The 18,883-nt window shown below is 50.6% G+C and overlaps 9 protein-coding genes across 9 annotated transcripts; 6 read left to right on the top strand and 3 right to left on the bottom strand.

Moving 5' to 3' along the window:
- Positions 1-1,132: 1,132 nt before the first annotated feature.
- SAICODRAFT_83586 (isoleucyl-tRNA synthetase) lies at positions 1,133-4,323 on the bottom strand. Its single transcript, XM_019171330.1, has 4 exons — positions 2,039-4,323; positions 1,854-1,984; positions 1,485-1,797; positions 1,133-1,434 (listed from the first exon to the last, which is right to left on the bottom strand). Exons 1-4 carry the CDS (start codon positions 4,314-4,316, stop codon positions 1,214-1,216), a joined length of 2,943 nt encoding a protein of 980 aa, XP_019022280.1. The 5' UTR covers positions 4,317-4,323; the 3' UTR covers positions 1,133-1,213.
- Positions 4,324-4,654: 331 nt separating this feature from the next.
- Positions 4,655-6,142, top strand: SAICODRAFT_9164 (succinic semialdehyde dehydrogenase; the record flags this gene model as incomplete). Its single annotated transcript, XM_019171766.1, has 1 exon — positions 4,655-6,142. One exon carries the CDS (start codon positions 4,655-4,657, stop codon positions 6,140-6,142), a length of 1,488 nt encoding a protein of 495 aa, XP_019022279.1.
- A 390-nt stretch (positions 6,143-6,532) lies between these two features.
- Positions 6,533-7,976, top strand: SAICODRAFT_60265 (PLP-dependent transferase; the record flags this gene model as incomplete). The annotated part of the gene is made up of 4 exons (XM_019169750.1): positions 6,533-6,714; positions 6,766-7,094; positions 7,148-7,220; positions 7,280-7,976. The coding sequence occupies 4 exons, from the start codon at positions 6,533-6,535 to the stop codon at positions 7,974-7,976; spliced, it is 1,281 nt and encodes a 426-aa protein (XP_019022278.1).
- Positions 7,977-8,253: 277 nt separating this feature from the next.
- SAICODRAFT_36526 (elongation factor G, mitochondrial) lies at positions 8,254-10,515 on the top strand (the record flags this gene model as incomplete). Its single annotated transcript, XM_019168509.1, has 2 exons — positions 8,254-8,341; positions 8,372-10,515. The coding sequence occupies 2 exons, from the start codon at positions 8,254-8,256 to the stop codon at positions 10,513-10,515; spliced, it is 2,232 nt and encodes a 743-aa protein (XP_019022277.1).
- Positions 10,516-10,842: 327 nt separating this feature from the next.
- Positions 10,843-11,899, top strand: SAICODRAFT_95759 (DUF1769-domain-containing protein; the record flags this gene model as incomplete). The annotated part of the gene is made up of 3 exons (XM_019172009.1): positions 10,843-11,184; positions 11,245-11,324; positions 11,389-11,899. The coding sequence occupies exons 1-3, from the start codon at positions 10,900-10,902 to the stop codon at positions 11,897-11,899; spliced, it is 876 nt and encodes a 291-aa protein (XP_019022276.1). The 5' UTR covers positions 10,843-10,899.
- Positions 11,900-13,891: 1,992 nt separating this feature from the next.
- Positions 13,892-14,842, top strand: SAICODRAFT_43648 (HCP-like protein; the record flags this gene model as incomplete). The annotated part of the gene is made up of 1 exon (XM_019168745.1): positions 13,892-14,842. A coding segment is annotated over one exon (951 nt), but the record flags the coding sequence as incomplete, so codon positions are not given.
- Positions 14,843-15,113: 271 nt separating this feature from the next.
- SAICODRAFT_36524 (the Pp2a phosphatase activator Ypa1 Ptpa1 in complex with model substrate) lies at positions 15,114-16,305 on the bottom strand (the record flags this gene model as incomplete). Its single annotated transcript, XM_019168508.1, has 3 exons — positions 15,114-15,140; positions 15,367-16,180; positions 16,217-16,305. The coding sequence occupies 3 exons, from the start codon at positions 16,303-16,305 to the stop codon at positions 15,114-15,116; spliced, it is 930 nt and encodes a 309-aa protein (XP_019022274.1).
- Positions 16,306-16,644: 339 nt separating this feature from the next.
- Positions 16,645-18,063, bottom strand: SAICODRAFT_20872 (t-SNARE; the record flags this gene model as incomplete). Its single annotated transcript, XM_019166343.1, has 3 exons — positions 17,783-18,063; positions 17,476-17,727; positions 16,645-17,418 (listed from the first exon to the last, which is right to left on the bottom strand). The coding sequence occupies exons 1-3, from the start codon at positions 17,810-17,812 to the stop codon at positions 16,645-16,647; spliced, it is 1,056 nt and encodes a 351-aa protein (XP_019022273.1). The 5' UTR covers positions 17,813-18,063.
- Positions 18,064-18,185: 122 nt separating this feature from the next.
- Positions 18,186-18,880, top strand: SAICODRAFT_60399 (uncharacterized protein; the record flags this gene model as incomplete). Its single annotated transcript, XM_019169760.1, has 3 exons — positions 18,186-18,395; positions 18,478-18,647; positions 18,697-18,880. The coding sequence occupies 3 exons, from the start codon at positions 18,186-18,188 to the stop codon at positions 18,878-18,880; spliced, it is 564 nt and encodes a 187-aa protein (XP_019022272.1).
- Between the last annotated feature and the right edge of the window lie 3 nt (positions 18,881-18,883).

The raw sequence follows: 18,883 nt of genomic DNA, 5'->3' as shown, positions 1-18,883 counted from the left end.
TGTATTTAACCCGAATGCTCTTAGCAAGTGCGTAATCCACGTCACAATCGTGGATTCATCTTGGGTAGTCGTGGTTTACCTACTCTGTCATGGATTACTATCTTGTCAGAAATCCCAGACAAAATTGTGGATTAAATTCCTTGCCATCATCATGAAACAAGCTCAGAAACAGTGTCATGAATCACAATCCCCGGTAAAATTATGGATCGCTGTCAAAGAAAAGATTGCTGTAAAATATCTGGAAAAGTTGTGAACATAACACCTATATGCCTCGAGAACCTTGAATGCTTGCTATACACAACAGTGTTCATGTATTTGAACCAGAGGAGCTTCCTGCCATATGTAGACATGATCAACATACATGATGTCATGTATGTGCGATTTTGTCCGAAATTACTGTCAGGATAGTAATTCATGGGAGACTGCGTAATCCATGTCTAATCCCAGACTACTCCATCATTCGGTCGTGGATTACGCGCGCACCTCGGAAAAACTACGCTTAATTCATGATTTTTTCTGGGATGGGATTGAACCCAATCTCATTGGGAGTAGTCAAGCCTTGGTAAGAAGTGATCCACTTGAGTTATAATCGCTTCTTGTCATAGTATCGCGCTAAACCAGGCCCCAACATGAATCATTTTTGCTACCTCAAAGTTGAGTGCGTGTAAAAAAGAAAATCATCAAATTATAAGCAGATCATACGTTTTGGGTAATAAAAAGTGGGGATTCTAGAATAATCAAGCATAGCACATGTAGGGGCGGTCAAACCTGAAAAATCATAATTTCGCTTATAATCTAATCTTGCTTAAAATCTACCAAGTTTGACTACCCCTATTGTGGATTATCCAGAATCAGATAACGGATTGCCCACTTTGTATCGTGGAATATCATGGTTTTTGCTGACTGAAATATGTGGTATGCCTGTTATCGAAAAACCATGGATCAGCAGGATCTGGTCATCCATGATATCTGCGAACTTACGGAACCATGCGATTCATTTCTACCAAGCAAGTAGTCGTTGCAAAACACTGATACGATGTGGAAATCACACACTGGCTTCATGCAATTTGAATGATATAGATTCACTGATGAGAATCTTTCGTAGACACTTGTATCAAAATCTGTGGCTACGCCTTCAGTTTTTTGTTAGAGTGACCATGGGCATCAGTGTCGTTTCATAGCCAGTAAGGACAACCCTTCAACTTCTTCATGTTTAGCGCACCACGGAGTTGCAGCGCTTGCAAATTCCTCCCTCCGATTCTGCACTGTATACCCAACATCGTACGCACTTCTCACGAGAAGCTTGTCGCACCACTGCGAGAACCTGATTTCCAAGAATGTTCAGAGTCTCCTTTTCTTCCCAACCTTCTGCATGTTTCAGCTCGGTTGTAATGTTAGCGCCTGAGGTAATGAACAGACACGACAGTTCATCGGCTAGGTATAGTATTAGTGCAACGACCATGACGAGATGACCACAAACTTACCATATTTCTTCAAGAAAGTCTCCGCTTGAGAACCATTCTCAACGACCAACTCCACCTCGGCTTGCAAGGCAGTGCGGATATGCTTGTTCTTGCGGGCCTTCTCCACAGCAAGCCCCACAGATGTTCTTACATCAGCCAACATTTCGTAATCTTTGGCAAGTGAAGCCACATCCCATTCCTTCCTCGTTTCGCACCACCCGACCTGAAAGATACTGTTGGAGTCGGGGTTGATAATATTTCCAGCATTCGCCCAAACTTCCTCTGCAAAGGTTGGAATTAGAGGACTCAACGCTGCGAGATAGACACGGAGAATCTGATGCCATGATCAGTAACGCGTGTCAAGATGAAATCTATGAAATGTTCACTTACGTGGTATAGAACCGTCTGGACGGAACGTCTGCTGAGGCTGTTGGGTGCGTCTGCATACAGGCGATCTTTGACAACGTCGAAGTAGAAAGCCGACAAGTCAGCGTTCGTGTAGCTGAGCAGGGAATGTGTAGCTAGAACTTGTTAGCATGCTCAAGGGAATGTGCATTCTTGAAAAGAACACGTACCTTTGTTGAACGCAAATTGCTCGTAGTTTTCCCTAATTTCCTTCTCAATTTTGCTCAAACGAAGCAACGCGAACTTGTCAATTGATGTAAGTTCGTCATACGCTACTTCCTTTCCATCCCAATCATTAAGATTTCCCAACAAGAATCGCGCAGTCGTCCGAATCTTGCGCACACCTTCGGTAACGTGGCCCAAAATCTCCTTTCCGATGGAGATATCCTTCGTAAACTCACTACTGGCTACCCACAGACGGAGGACATCAACACCAAGTCTGGGTTCTTTGTTCTTGTCTGTTCCACCTTTGATGATCACGTTCGGATCAACAACGTTACCGATAGACTTGGACATCTTACGGTTCTTCTGATCTAGGACGAAACCGTGAGTCAACACAGTGCTGAACGGCGCGACAGGCGTAGTTGCGTCGGAAGCAGCGATGTGAGTGAGAAGCGATGACTGGAACCATCCGCGATGCTGATCTGAACCTTCAAGGTACAGATCTGCAACAGGCTTTCCGTCGCGCTTCCCCACCTGATCCTCAACTACACCCCAGCTTGTGCCACTGTCGAACCAAACGTCCATTGTCTCATAACCACGTCTCCATTTCTGTCCCTCCTTACGATACTCAGGCGCTACGAACACCTCGTCATCGGTTTCTGACCACCAGGCGTCCATACCCTTCTCCTTCAAGATGCTCACGACATGGTCAATATTCGTATCCGTAAGAAGTGCTTCGTCCGTTTCGACATTGTACAAGACGGGAATTGGTACACCCCAGGCACGCTGCCGGGAGATACACCACTCCGCTCTGGATTTGACGAAGGCCGTGAGACGGCTCCTTCCGACTTCTGGGATCATCTGCACAGAGTCCAGAGCATTCAAAGAATCATTCTTAATGCCAGTCAGATCAGCGAACCACTGGGCTGTTGCGCGAAGAATAATTGGCTGCTTTGTGCGCCAGTCGTAAGGGTATTTGTGCTTGTAGGTGCTTTCATGCAGAAGGACATCCTTAGACTTCAGCATCTCCACAACAGCCTTGTTTCCCTCGTATTGTACGGACATACCAGTTAATTGACCGTCCAAAGCTTCAGAGGTGAACTTGCCTTCGTCATCCACAGGTGAGAAAGTTTCGATACCGCGAGACCTACAAGCCAAATAATCTTCCATACCGTGACCGGGCGCGGTGTGAACAAGACCGGTACCGGAATCAGACGTTACATGGTCACCGCTCAGGAAAGGCGACGGCGGCTTGCTTGAAAGAAGAGGATGAGTGTAGGCACTGCGAAGAAGCGTAGTGCCAGGGATGGAAGTGGAGGTCGTGGTAGTGCCCTCGGGCAAAAGCGGAAGGAGCGCTTCGAGACGAGCCTCAGCTACTAGGAGCTGACCGTGACTGGGCGTGTTAACCACGGTGTAGTCCATTTCAGGGTTGAATGCGACAGCCTGATTTGACGGTAGCGTCCAGGGTGTTGTCGTCCAAATCAGCGCGGAAAGGGCGTCCTTGTTGATACCGTCAACGCCTTCGAGGTCACCTAGTTGAGTCACAGGAAACTTGACGTATACAGCCTTGCTCTTGTGGTCTTCGTTGTACTCCAACTCTGCTTCAGCCAACGCAGTTTTCGAACTTGGACTCCAGTATACAGGCTTGAACTGCCTGTAAATCAAACCCTTCTTAACCATCTTCTTGAACACGTCAAGCTGATTGAGCTCATAACGGAGATGCATCGTTCGGTAGTGATTCTGGTATTCAGCCATTGCACCCCACTCCCTCATGCTCGCCATCTGCTTCGCTACTGCGTCATCAGCCCATTTACGGGCTGCAGCACGGATCTCAAGAGGGGGCATCTTTGGTTTGGCGGCAGCATCCGAGATCGTCTGAGAGCCGTTCTTACCCTTGACTGGAGCTTCACCACCCTGAAGCGCTTTGAGTTCGATTGGCAAACCATGACAATCCCACCCTGGAATGAAGGAGACACGATCGCGCTGAAGGATCCGGTATCGAAGAATGATGTCCTTGAGAATACGGTTCAATGCGTGGCCGATATGTAGATCACCGTTGGCATACGGTGGTCCATCATGTAGAACAAAGAGGGAATCTTTCGGTAGGTTTTCCTTTTGCCAGGCGTATAGGTCGTCGGTACATAACCTCAGGTATTTCGCAGCAGTCTCTTCAGGATTGGAACGTAACGGGAAGTCAGTCTTCGGCAGGCATAAAGTGCTTGAATACTGGCTCGATGCCTTTGCTGAGGCCAGCCTGATGCCCGCCCTTTGGATCAGTGATGCCATCGCCGGATATTCCCGAGGAGGTTGTAATGAGCTGGACTGGACTTGTAACGTAGACAGGCTCAGCGAGCAGCTCAGCCACGCACCAGCCTCACCCGGTGCCGGTGCCCAGCCGCTTACCTGCTTCCGCGGGTGTCCCAATTCTGGGGTCCCCCCCCCGCGTGCGCCTCGAATGACGGCCGGAACGACTCGGCAACCAACGCTGCTCCTCGAGTATAAATCAGACCCCCCTCCACCCGCAATTCTCGAAGGTTATGCCATTGCAACTTCATTACTTGCTCAGATCAACAGCTAAACGTCCTGCGATCATCACCAAAAACTACGCTCGACTCTCAATCAGAATGGTCTCATCACACCAAGCACCTAAGCTCAAGGACCAGTCCTTGTTCAAGCAGCAGGGTTTGATCAATGGACAGTGGGCCGACGCACAGTCCGGAGAAACCTTTACTGTCACCGATCCTGTGAACAACGCCGAGATCGGCACCTGTCCCGAGATGACGCGGAAGGAGGTTGCCGAAGCCATTGATGCTGCCCGCAAGGCCTTCGCTGATTTCCGCAACACTACACCCAGGGAACGCTCTACGATTTTGAAGAAGTGGCACCAGCTCTGCATGGAGAACGCTGATGACTTGGCCAAGATCTTAACATGGGAAAACGGCAAGCCCTTGGCGGAGGCCCAGGGCGAGGTGAAGTACGGAAGCGCCTTTTTCGAGTGGTTTGCTGAGGAGGCCGTGAGGTTGTACGGTGACGTTATTCCTTCCTCTACCAAGGGCAACCGCATCATCACCCTCAAGCAGCCCGTTGGTGTTGTCGGAATCATCACGCCATGGAACTTCCCCATTGCTATGATTACCCGTAAGGTCGGTGCTGCCATCGCAGCTGGGTGCACTGTGGTCTGTAAGCCTGGAGCCGAGACCCCATACTCTGCTCTTGCCCTTGCGGAGTTGGGTATCCGTGCTGGTCTCCCGGCAGGTGTCTTTAACATTGTCACTGGCGAGAAGAACACCAAGGACATCGGTCTTGAGCTCACCACTAACCCTTCTGTACGCAAGATCTCCTTCACCGGTTCCACCGCAGTTGGTAAGATCCTCATGCAACAATCTGCGTCTACCATGAAGAAATGCTCCTTCGAGCTCGGAGGAAACGCACCGTTCATCGTTTTCGACGATGCCGATATCGACCTTGCCGTTGCAGGTGCCATTGCTTGCAAGTTCCGTGCATCCGGACAGACTTGTGTGTGCGCGAACAGGATCTACGTCCAGAAGGGTATCTACGACAAGTTCGCCAAGGCGTTTGTCGAGAAGGTAAACGGATTCAAGTTGGGATCCGGATTCGACCCTGATACCACCCATGGTCCTCTTATTCACGACAGGGCTGTTGCCAAGGTCAAGGAGCTCGTGGATGACGCCACATCTAAGGGTGCTAAAGTCCTCACAGGAGGTGAGAAGTCTGAGTTGGGCAAGAACTTCTGGCCCCCCACCGTCTTGGGTGGCATGACCAACGACATGCGCATTGCGAAGGACGAGATCTTTGGTGCTGTCGCGCCTCTGTTCGAGTTCGAGAGCGAAGATGATGTCATTGCTCTTGCTAACGATACCGACGTTGGTCTTGCTGGATACTTCTACAGTAACAATGTGAACAGGATCTGGAGGGTCGCCGAGGCTTTGGAAGTTGGAATGGTGGGTGTGAACTGCGCCATCATCTCTGACGCTGTTTCGCCATTCGGTGGTGTCAAGGAGTCTGGCTTCGGCCGCGAGGGTTCGAAGTACGGATTGGACGAGTACACTGTCATCAAGAGTGTCACTTTTGGCAACACAGGTGCCAAATAAGCCTTGGCTGTTGCACGAATTGGAGCCTTTTCTTGGGAGCCGAAGAGAGGAGCAGTCAAATATTTGTAGTGATACCTCTCATTTGGAAATGATTTAGGATCCTTTCTTTCGTAGGTTACAAAATGAATGTTTCCCTTTATCTTTCAAACAAATGTTTTTTGCCCCGAAACCGGCTGCTCAATGACGTGACAGTCTTCGTTACACTGCAGCTGCAATTGGGTATCGTTGGGATTTTGTATTCGGACTTGAGCCGCATCCGAGAACCTATATCAACTTCGAACGGAGATTGTATGCGAAATGACAGAACCCAACTCTCATGAAGGGAATGTATCCCAGCGAGGACTTGACAATTTGAAGCCTAATCCGTTATTCAAAAATGCAATGCGTCTCATGGCGAATCCATATCATGAAGTCGATAATCCCACTGGTATTGTCAATATTGGGGTTGCAGAAAACACTTTGATGCACGCCGATCTTGTGGAAAGGTTTAACAAATGCTTCAACATCACAAGCTTCGCATTAACTTATGGGGCGGGCTTTGGTGGGTCACCGCAGCTGAAGGAGGCTCTTGCGTGAGTGTTTATTGCCCAGAAGTCTTCGAATGCACTCATAAATGGAACTAGCACAATGTACAACGAACGCTTTCATCCGATAGCGCCAATTAAAAAGGAGCACATCCTTCTTATGTCGGGCGCCAGTGCCATTATAGACGCTCTTGCGTACAATACATGCGAGGAAGGTGACGGCGTTCTGGTGGGTCAGCCACTGTACGGCGGCTTCTTCTTCGACCTACAGAATCGCTCCCGGACAAAGTTATTGCCTGTTCCTCTTCATGGCGCAGATCCTTTCGGTACGGCTGCTGTAGCTCAGTATGAGGCTGCTATTTTAGATGCTCGGAAGCAAGGTATCAAAGTACGTGTATTACTGCTTTGCAACCCACACAATCCTTTAGGTGAATAGCTCCCCCGTGAATTGCAACCACGTTTTGCTAAGAACGGGATTCAGGACAATGCTACACGCGTGAAGCGCTGAAGGGATACATGAAACTCTGCCAACAATACGACCTGCACCTTATAAGGTAAACATCCTATCTTGAGTGTCTCGAGAGGAAGAGTTTTTCTAACATTTCTGTTAAAGTGACGAAATCTACGCACTTTCGGTGTTTCCAACCAAAGAAAATCCGAACATGACCCCGTTCACCTCCGTGCTCTCCATTGATCCTAAAGGTCTCATCTCCCCATGTCGAATGCATGCCGTACATGGAATGAGCAAAGATTTCGGTGCGAATGGATTGAGAGCTGGTGCTCTGATTACGCAGCATAATGAGACTCTGCTGAAGTCATGCACGATGATATCCATGTTTCCTGGCATCTCATCTGCCGCTGATCTGCTGTGGCGGTCAGTTCTCGAAGATAAAGAGTACCTCAACTCCTTCATTGAAGCAAACAAAGAAAGATTGGCGGCCAGCTACGAAAAATGCGCGAAATTCTTAAGACAAACCGGTATCCCTTACAAACCCTCCAATGCGGGTCACTTCGTCTGGGTGGATCTGAGAAGGTTCATGCCAACTGCAAATAATTCTCTGGAAGCCGAGCGAAAATTGACTGACAAATTACTTAATACGGGCGTGTATATGGCAACCGGCGAAAGCTTCTACACGGAGGAGTATGGCTGGTACAGAGTAACCTTTTCCGTGGACGAGAAGACGATGATGTTGGGCCTCAAGCGCTTGGCACAAGCATTGAGCGGTGAGGAGCATGGCGATCATGACGAAACTATACCCAACAGCCTGGGTGTACAGAAGGGCGAGGTGAGCCTGGCGACCAAGAACTGACGGGCCAGTCAATACATATCATACTGTACAAACGTTAACAAGACATGCCGTGAGAACACGCATCAGCCAAGGCGAAGCGACATCTATAGTAACAGAAGAATGATCAATCTTATTACTTACTTCAATTCAAGTATGCCACTTTGTCTATGTATACCACTCGTCCGAGCATGCACCTTAATCTGGGGTGCCGCTGTCCAAAAAAGTCAAGCGGCAACATTATACTCGCACGTACGAACCGCCTCTCGAAGTGCTCCGGCATCGATCACTCGTTTACAACATGAGCTCCACGGGGCTGTTCGGTGCCGTTGTGGGGCGATCTTCTGCCTGGCTTAAGGTCACCCCTATCGTCACTCCTCGCGCTGCTCGTCTCTTCCGCACTTCTGCTCCGGCAGCAGCAGCTGCTAAAGAGCCGACTCCGTTGAGGAACATCGGTATCTCCGCTCACATTGACTCTGGAAAGACTACTTTCACGGAGCGTGTTCTCTACTACACTGGTCGTATCAAGGAAATTCACGAAGTCCGTGGTCGTGATAATGTCGGAGCCAAGATGGATTCGATGGATCTCGAACGTGAAAAGGGTATTACTATTCAATCTGCTGCTACATTCGCTAGCTGGATTCGCAAGGCAAGGAACCCCGATGAGAAGGACCAGGATTACCACGTCAACATCATTGATACCCCTGGTCACATTGATTTCACTATCGAAGTCGAGCGCGCCTTGCGTGTTCTCGACGGAGCCGTTCTCGTTCTCTGCGCCGTTTCTGGCGTTCAGTCTCAAACTATTACCGTCGATCGTCAAATGCGTCGTTACAACGTTCCCCGTATCTCTTTCATCAACAAAATGGATCGTGTTGGGGCAAACCCATGGCGTGTTGTGAACCAGATCAGCCAAAAGCTCAAGATGTCCGCTGCTTCCATTCATGTTCCTATTGGTGCTGAAGATAACTTCAAGGGTGTCGTCGATCTTGTCCGCATGAAGTCTGTGTACAACGAGGGTGCTCGTGGTGAGACCATTGTTGTCAAGGATGAAATTCCCGAGGATCTCAAGGCTCTCTGCGAGGAGAAGCGCGCTGTTCTTATCGAAACCCTGGCCGACTGTGACGACACAATCGCCGAGATTTTCCTTAACGAGGAGACTCCTTCCGAGAAGGAGATTCAGGATGCTATCCGTCGTGCCACTATGGAGCGCAAATTCACTCCCGTGCTTATGGGTTCTGCTCTTGCCGACACTGGTGTTCAAAATGTTCTCGACGCTGTCTGTGATTACTTGCCGCATCCCTCTGAGGTTGAGAACATTGCTCTTGACCGCAAGAAGAATGAAGAGCCTGTCAAGATGATCCCCGACAATAACGCGCCTTTCGTTGGTCTCGCCTTCAAGCTTGAAGAGACTAGATTTGGTCAGTTGACCTACATTCGTGTTTACCAGGGTACTCTTCGCAAGGCTGGCTTTATCCAGAATGTCAAGGGTGGCAAGAAGATCAAGGTTCCTCGTCTCGTCCGTATGCACTCCAACGAAATGGAGGATGTTGACGAGATTGGTGCCGGTGAGATTTGCGCTATGTTCGGTGTTGACTGTTCTTCTGGTGACACTTTCACCGACGGTCAGCTTCAGTACACCATGACGTCTATGTTCGTTCCGGAACCTGTTATCTCTCTCTCCCTGAAGCCCAAGGGTAAGGAGACGCCTAACTTCTCGAAGGCTTTGAACCGTTTCCAGAGGGAAGACCCCACCTTCCGCGTCCATATCGATGATGAGAGTAAGGAGACCATCATTTCCGGTATGGGTGAACTTCACTTGGAAGTTTACGTCGAGCGTATGCGCCGTGAGTACCAGGTCGACTGTACTACCGGTAAGCCTCGGGTTGCTTTCCGTGAGACTATCACGGAGCCTGCTAAGTTCAGCTACGTTCACAAGAAGCAGTCTGGTGGTGCTGGTCAGTACGCTAAGATTGAGGGTTACATTGAGCCCATGACTGCGGAAGAGTGCGCTGCCGCGGAAGACACTTCGTTCATTAACCGTGTTACTGGTGGAAACATCCCTACCGGCTACATCCCTGCTATTGAGAAGGGTTTCCGCGACGGCCTTACGCGTGGTTTCCTTATTGGTCACCCCATCAATGGTGTGCGTATGGTTATTGAGGATGGTGCTTTCCACGCCGTTGATTCTTCCGAATTGGCTTTCCGTCTTGCTGCCGTCAACGCTTTCAAGGAGGCTTTTGGGAAGTGCAAGGCCGTCGTTTTGGAGCCGGTCATGAACGTCCACGTTACTGCCCCCGTTGAGCACCAGGGTGCCGTTGTTTCTACTTTGAACAAGCGCAAGGCCACCATTATCGACCAGGATATTGGAACCGACGAGTTCACCATTCAGGCCGAGGTTTCCCTTAACAACATGTTCGGTTACTCTAGCGAAATCCGTGCCAACACCCAAGGTAAGGGTGAGTTTACGATGGAGTACTTGAAGCACTCTCCTGTTGATGCGGGTACTCAAAAGGAGCTGGTTGCTGAGTTCATGAAGAAGCAGAAGTCTGGTGACAAATAAGTAGGGAGCATGTTTGATTTGAAGGTGTTCTAGACGAAGTGTAAAAATCAGGATACATACCTGGTATTCTTGGGATATCATACGGCATTATGGATTGGCGCGAGGTTTCTTTTCTTTCTCATCCTCGCTTTATACAGGTATATACGATATAAGGCAGGTTAACTGTACTGGACGTAATTGCAATGCAATAAACGTTCCATCTTCACTCATCGATATCTGTTTCCATTGCAACTGCCATTGTGGTGTTGATGTTGGTGCTGCCTTAAGGTTTGGAGGTTATCGATATTGACGTCATGAGCAGATTCCCAAAGGCGCATTCAACAACACCCAAGAACTGCCAAACGCATAGACAAACCGATTCAGAACAGCTTTAGAATCAAAGACATGGACAGTTCAAAGTTGAAGTTGAAGGTGTCTGCTGGTCCCTCCAAGGATCGCTCGAAGCTTACCCTCGTCTCCGTCAACAACGACGACCATCCTACGAAGATCTCAGGCCCTCATTTCGAAGGCGAACTGGTGATCAGGATCAGAGACTTTACAGGAGTAGCTCCCAAAGGGAAGCAGCCAAAAGGAACAACCGACTACTTCACGGGCACGCAGGACACATTCTCTCTGCAGTTCAAAGGCAGGTTCAAGGGTGACTGGACCGCTGATGATATAGTGTTCGGGGTGAGTCTACTGCAATGACATGAGTCACATACGGCCGACCCATAGCTAACACTAATGCAGAATGACTTTGATCATCCTGTCAAGGATAGTCTGCCCACTGGTACGACCTTAGGACTAAAAGCTTTGAGGTGGATTGATCCGTGAGTCTCTATTTATCGCTATATGCTCAATTGCAGTCATAAAAGGCTAACACACACGTGACAGCACTTTGGAAGCAGATTTGTATGGGGACAAACCTTGGGCGCTTTCTCCCCTATTATCGTCGATGAACATTATCAATACCTCTTCCCACGAGGAGACCGGTGTTGGGTTGCATCGTATCACCGAAGATGCATCGGCCCTGACCGGAGGACAGCAAGACGCTGCAGCTCGTCGAAAGTGGTTCGCAAACCAGGCGAACAGAAAGAAGACACAAGTTCCCGAAGACCTGACCATCCAAGGGGACTTTAGCAACCCTTTCGTTGATTTCAATACGATCAGCGCACACTTGCCTTATGTCAACCTGAACATCAGTATCTTGCAGTACTGGGATGGTCAGCCGATGCGGTATGTGTGTCGAACACGAGATGATCAGACGATCTTCTTCGTTGTTCTCTTGGAGCTTGTCGACGATGATGGACAGAACGTAGGACCGGACGAGGTGAAGGAGGAGGGAGCACTGGCCAAGGCTACCGAGACGGTCAAGGAAGTGGCGGACGACATCGGAATTGATTAGAATCGTTGGTAGACATGGGCACAGCTAGTATTGATACATAATTACATCCCCGGGCATATATCGGCTACCATGTTCTCTGAGGTGAAAAGCATGGCAGCGGATGGGAGGACTTGTTCCGCATTGGCTTGCAGCAGGCGCGACTCCTGCAAACACCAAATACCTGGTACATAAAACCGAGCACGTTAAGCCGAGATTGCTGAGAGGTATCGAACCTGAAGCGAATGAACAGCCATGTATAACGGTCAACGGCATCCGCAATACCCGCAGCAGCAGCAATATGCCCAGCAAGGGCGTGCTCCGTCTGGCCGTCATGATCAGCCGGGGCCCTACCAGCAGCAACAGCAATACCAACAGCAGCATCATGTCCAGGCTCCCTCTGCCCGACAAGAACAACAATACTACCAGCAACAACAGCCTCAATTGCAAACCTATGAGGACCCGCGGTATCATGCTCAAGCTCAACAAGGATATCAACAGATGTATGCACCTCGGCAGCAGCATGCACCGCAGCCATCGTCGCAACAACAGCAGTATATGCAGCCTCGGCCGGGGCAACAACCCATGTCAGGGCAGGATGATCCAAGATTTGCTCAAACAGAGAGATATGCGCGACACCCGGAGTCTGCTCCACAACAGAGGCCATCAAGACAGCCTGATCCTCGTGCAATGCGGCCGCGGGAGCGCCTGATTCAGCACAAGACTGATGAACAGGATGCTGCCATCAGCTGGGACTCTCCTTTTCCACGTCTAGGAGGTCCACCTAAGAAGCCATCCCCTCCATTGGAAGAGGTTACTGGCGAAATGAAGGCAATGAACGTCTCAGAAGGAGGAGGCAGGAGCAGGAGCAAGTCAATGGCTAATGAGCCGAGACCCATCTTATTTCAACCGCCACAGAAATTCCCGCCACCGCAACCCCGTTCAAGAGGCCCAAGCCCTCAGAGGGAACAAGCTCGCAACTTCTCCGCGCCATTCCGCATAAATACTCCTCAAGGAGGTCAATCCACTAACCCGCCGCTGCCTGCGCATGAAGAGATGCCGCACGCTCAGGCTGGTGGACCAGTTGAACGTGCTCGCTCACGACCGAGAGAGGCCCAGGAGAACTCTCATTACGTTGCTGCACAGACATCGGAGGCCGGCCGACCCAGAGAAGCTGAAAGGGCGCACACAGGGCCGGATCCCGAGCAGGTCAACAACAAGGCTGGTCGTGCTAACAAGGATTCTGCTACTACATACAGTGGGCGACCAAGTTGGTTTGGTCCTAACGGCGATCCTAGACAATCATATGCTCCTTACGGCGGCTTTGACTACTCATCCTACGAGGGCGAAACGCGTATGAACGAGCAAAATATGCACGAGCAGGGTGTTCCCGATGTACCGCAGATTCCAGCACATTTACAGCAGCAACGGCAACAGGCACCAGAACAGTCGGTCTACAATGACGCCAGACATGCCGGTGCAGACGCGCAGCAAGGTTATCATGACGGAGCATATGCGCAGCACGAGAATGCCCCCCTTGCTCGACCGAACGAAGACTATTATACACAGGAATCCGGACGTGCAGATGAAACCGGGCGTGCGTATGCGCATGGATATCCGCAACAATATTACGATGCACAGGACTACGCACAGCAACAGTACTCGCAGCAGCAAATGCCAAACGACCAGTATGGACAGGATTACTCCGCCGGACTTCCTGGGCAAAACCGAATGTCACCTTATCAGCAGGGGACGGAGGGTCAACCACCACGGCATATATCTCCAAGTTTAGGGGCGCAAAGGGCGAACACGGCAAGCTCCACGGGCAGCCAGCGTCAGCCTCCACCACCTATTCGCACATATTCTAACTCGCCGAACCAGAGATTCCCCCAACCTGAGTCTCCTCTTTCGCAGTCATCAAGGAGTCCCGCTGCTCCCGTTTTCCAACCCGTGAATGGTATCATTACACACGAAGAACTTGCTCAGCTAACGACGCAAGCGAAGACGAAGGGCGCGGAGCCCAGGTTGCAGCTCACTTTGGCAAAACGTCTGATTGAGGCCGCTACGGTTCTGGCGGACGAAGGTGGCAAGGCTGATCCCAAGACCACCCGAGCAAACAAGGAGAAGTACATCACTGAAGCGTACCAAATCATCAAGAAACTGGCAGTATCCTCCAGGCCGTACCCTCCCGCCATGTTCTTCTTGGCAAATGCCTTTGGTAACGGTGCTTTGGGACTTGCCATCGATCATGAGCGCGCCTTCAATCTGTACCATTCTGCTTCCAAACTGCAGCATCCCGAATCTTGCTACCGTACAGCTGTGTGCTGCGAGGTAGGTGCCGGAACCAAGAAGGACGCGGCAAAAGCAATGCAGTTTTACAAAAAGGCTGCTCTGTTGAGCGATACAGCGGCAATGTACAAGCTCGGAATGATTATGCTCAAGGGTCTTCTCGGTCAAACGCGTTCTCCGCGTGAGGCTATTGGTTGGTTGAAGCGTGCTGCTGATCAAGCGGACGTTGAAAACCCGCACGCGCTTCACGAGCTTGGTTTGCTTTACGAATCGACTGATCCTGACCCGACGGGAGCTATCATCCGCGACGAGGCATACGCTAGGGATTTGTTCACGAAGGCCGCGCAATTAGGATACCCTCCTAGTCAATTCAGGCTTGGATGTGCCTACGAGTACGGTTCATTGAAGTGTCCGGTTGACCCTAGACGAAGTATCGCATGGTATGCCAGGGCTGCTGAGAAGGCAGAGCCGGAGAGTGAATTGGCTTTGTCAGGTTGGTATCTCACTGGTGCCGAGGGCATTCTTGGACAAAGTGACACGGAAGCCTACTTGTGGGCCAGAAAGGCTGCCGAAAAGGGGTCTGCCAAGGCGGAATTTGCCGTCGGGTATTACACGGAGACAGGAATTGGTGTGCCCCAGGACATTGAGGAAGCCAAGAAATGGTACCGTCGGGCAGCTGCTCAAGGCCAGAAGAGGGCGGTTGCTCGGTTGGCGGAACTGAACTCAAAGTCAGCGGCCCTACCTAGAGCCCGTCGTAACAGCACGAACGAGAAGGTTCGTGGAAAAAACAAGGACGCGGATTGTGTGATTTCATAGGATCATCATCGTGGTAGCTATACATATGTAGTTTGAACCCGGCCGGATAAGGAGTTAATGAGCACTTTAGACAAAATCGTTTGAGGGACGCGATAATGAGTGAAATATCTTATTATTAGATAATGTACCTATGCTATTCATTATCATTTGGCCCAAGGAGCTCTTGTCGGATCCATATCAGGCGGTGGCATACTCGACGGTAGTTGTCCTACCGGCCTCGAACCCCCAATTCTTGCCGGTGGGACGCCTGGTCGCATTGAAGTTGAGTTATTATTCGCAGATGCTGCCCATGGGGCCGACGTGACGCTCCCCAGCGCTACCATTTTATCCGTCGAAGCAGACTGTCCCGTTGCTACTCGTGTTTGTTCAGGTCGCTCTCTTCGCACAGCAGAAGTTTCAAATGGAAACAGAACGGGACCGAACGGGAAATGTTGCACGACAGGGAACTTCGACAGCACCTCTGCATCGTACATTTTTGACATGCCCTGATTGATCTTCGACCACAGTTGCACGCCGGAGATGTCGTACAGCATACTCGAATGCTCATGAAACGGCCCCTTCTTCACGTCGTTAATGAACCCTATCGCTCCAAAATAGAGATTGTCACCTCTATACCGTTCCACCAATGCCCGATCGGTAACGGACGCTGTCGGCGGCACACCCTCAGTATCCTTCAGTTGTGCCGACCCAAAGATATATGGCAAGAACGAGTGGTCATCGAGACCCCACACACCATGTGACCCCGCAGGCTCAAGCGTATACGTCCGAACCAACCGGCGGACAACACCAAAGTACCGGTTGAACACTAGCAATACAAGCGCCGCGTCATCCTGTCCGGGCCTTAGGACGCCCAGGAGATACAACCCGCACAAGAACGCCGCAAACGATAGTTCATGCCCCGTTCCGTAATCCAGTCTCTGACCAGATCCGAAGGAGCCGGTAAAATATGGTAGTAGTTCTGGCATTGCTGTCTGTACCGATTCGGGTAGGTGTTCTCTCAACAAGAGGTCCGCATTGTCCTCCAATTGCTTCGTCCACGTTCGAAACGCGACATTTCCGAAGCGTCTTGGGCCAGGCTTCGGAGGGCATTCAGCGATATATCGGTCCAAAATATCCAGGACCTGTAGCAACCCCAATATTGGCTCACTAGCTTGCGATTGCAGTTCAGGCTCCGTCAACCGCCGCCCAGGCAGGGCTTCACTTAGAAGGCGAATAAAGGCGATGATCCGAGTATACGCAATTGACTCGTGAAACGTCACCACATCGCGCTCACTGCTGATCTTCTTAACCGGAGCGGCAAAGGCAGTCGACTTGAGTTCCCACATTTCTCAGATGTTTATGTCAACGTTACAACGCGTGATGTCAGTGAATGCAGCTTTGAGGTGTTCGTGTTCCCCACACATGCTCGAAAGACAACATTCAAGGAATAAAATAAAAATAAAAATAATAAAACCAAAGTAACCGAAAAGCACCAGGTCTGGAATGACTTATTAAGACCTTTCACTTCGTCCCCCACTCCTCCCAGATATGACCATTGCCCATTTGCACGAATCCATACATACACCCCTCCATCACTCTTCGCTCCGCCTATCCCTTATTCCTCAATCCAAAGTACAATCCGAGAATCAATCTGTATCACGGCAAAAAAGTGTTGTTTAGTCACGTTATTTCCGCAAACCAAAGACGAGACCAAGGACTAACCCGACGATAGCGAGGATGAGGAGGGTGATCAACAAGCAGTACCACTTCTTTCTCCTGGCGGCCCTGGCGCTCTTGACGGCCTTGTCGGTGTGCTCCAAACCCAACTCGGTATCCTTTTGAGTGTTCTCGGCGTTGACCTCGATCTGAGCGATGGGGGCTTCCTGCTGCTCGACAAGGATGGACATCTCGTTGAAGAGCTGTGCCAACTCACCGATGGTCTTCTCGATCCTGAGAATGTCCTCGTGACGAGCCTGGACTTCACGAAGAGCAGAGCGAGCCTCACCCTGGCGGTTGGAGTTGAGAAGCGCCTGAGAGAAGATCTGTCCACCCTGCTGAGTGTCAAGAGCCTGGGAGACGTCGACATCAGAAGCCTCAGGGTTGACGATACGGTACTGCCTCTCCATTCTCTGCCTGTATCTCTGACGGAATTCCTGCTCGACCTTCTGGTAGTTCTGGATAGTCTTAAGGAAGTTATTCTTGACAGCGGCGGTCTGAGTGCTCCTGGTGTGGACATCGCTGCTACCGGCAGGGAGACGAGCATTCTTTGCTTCGAGGTTCTTGATCTGGAACTTGAGGTTGTTGGTGATAGTGGAGGTGTCGGCGATCAAGGCATCGAGCTGGCGGTGGTTCCACTCGGCCTTGTCTTCGGTGATGTCGTTCAACGAACGCTGGTGGAGACCCTGGATACGAGTAACATTCTCATCGATCTGGCGAAGCGCACCCTTGATTTGATCAATCTACACAGAAAACAAAAGGTTAGTTATGTGACGACGACATCACGCATACACAAATACCTCAGCGAAAAAGTCGGCCATAGAGTTTGCACCGTTGCCCTCCATGTTCTGCATCTCGTAACCACCGTTCTGGGGCTGCTGCGCGGCGTAAGCATCCTGTCCGTGCCCACCAGCTTGCGCAGGGTAGCCCTGGTTGTCACCGTAGGGGTTTGTAGGGATAGGAGCGTAGTTGTCTTGTTGTGGCGGGTAAGCACCCGTCCGAAAGTCAGCTTGGTTAGGATACGATTGAGCGGCTTGGGGAGCCCCACCCGTCTGGTAAAAAACGTCAGTATATGCTGGTGTTGGGTGAAAGGGGTATATCACGCACTCTCATTCCTGCGAGTCTGTCTCTGCTCATGGTTGCTGGTGTCGGTAGGGAGGATTAAGAGGATGAGAACGGAGTAATAGGGAGGGATCGAAGTAGAGACCGGGCCGGGTTAGAGTTCACGGTAACGGACCGCGGATGATTTTGGGAGGAGGAGGCCCGAATGCCAGACGCGGTCGTCCAGGTGAGGAAACCCCTTTGTTGTCATGTGCGATTTATAAACGAAACTTGCTACACACTGATAAATAGCCAAAACAAAACAGACAGACGCTCTGCCAAACAGCACGCATCCCATCCTCCCAGCTGATGAACGGAGCGGAGACAGCGGGAGTGGCTACCTGCATGCGCGAGCGGATCTGATAAAACCCATCGCTTCAGCTTCACTGTACCAGAGAGAACATACACCATGTGCGGCCTCCTCCGCTTCTACAAACACCAACTCGCGATGAGGCCCTTCCTCACAAACATGACCGTCTCATCAGGCCTCTTCATGGTCGGAGACGCTGTCGCACAACACGCCGTGGAAAAAGTCCATGCTCACGATTGGTCACGAACCGGTCGTATGGGCTTCTTCGGCGGTTTCATAGCTGCCCCTATATTTGTCTCATGGTATGCCGTGCTTGCAATTGATCCGCCGCGACTCACCGATGCCCTGCGGACGACATCGATGGCTAATACTGGGTGATGATAGGTACAAGGTGCTGGATCGGGTGGTAACGACCAAGAACAAATACTTGAACACGATCTGTCGTGTCGGTCTGGATCAGACTATCTTTGCTCCTTTTGCCATCGGAAACTTCTTCGTCTCGCAATCGCTGCTAGAAGGCAGGAGCTTCCCTGAGATCAAAGAGAAGTTGGAAGCATCATAGTGCGTTCCCCTCATGTCGTCCTCCTCATTCAACGCTAATAGGGAGTAGCTACACCGCATTACAAAACAACTGGAAAGTCTGGCCGATGGTTCAGGTCGTGAACTTCTCCATCGTCCCGACCCAGCACAGATTGCTCGTCGTCAACACCGTAAGTGTAGCATGGAACAGTTACCTCTCATACATGAACACGCAAGGAGATGAAGCAGTGGAAGAAACAATGGGTTACTGTTAGAGA

Source organism: Saitoella complicata (genome assembly GCF_001661265.1).
Source record: "Saitoella complicata NRRL Y-17804 unplaced genomic scaffold SAICOscaffold_21, whole genome shotgun sequence".
Taxonomy (NCBI): Eukaryota; Fungi; Ascomycota; class Saitoellomycetes; order Saitoellales; family Saitoellaceae; genus Saitoella; species Saitoella complicata.
The sequence above is the reverse complement of the archived record's forward strand: the minus strand, read 5'-3'. Positions and strand labels throughout refer to the sequence as shown.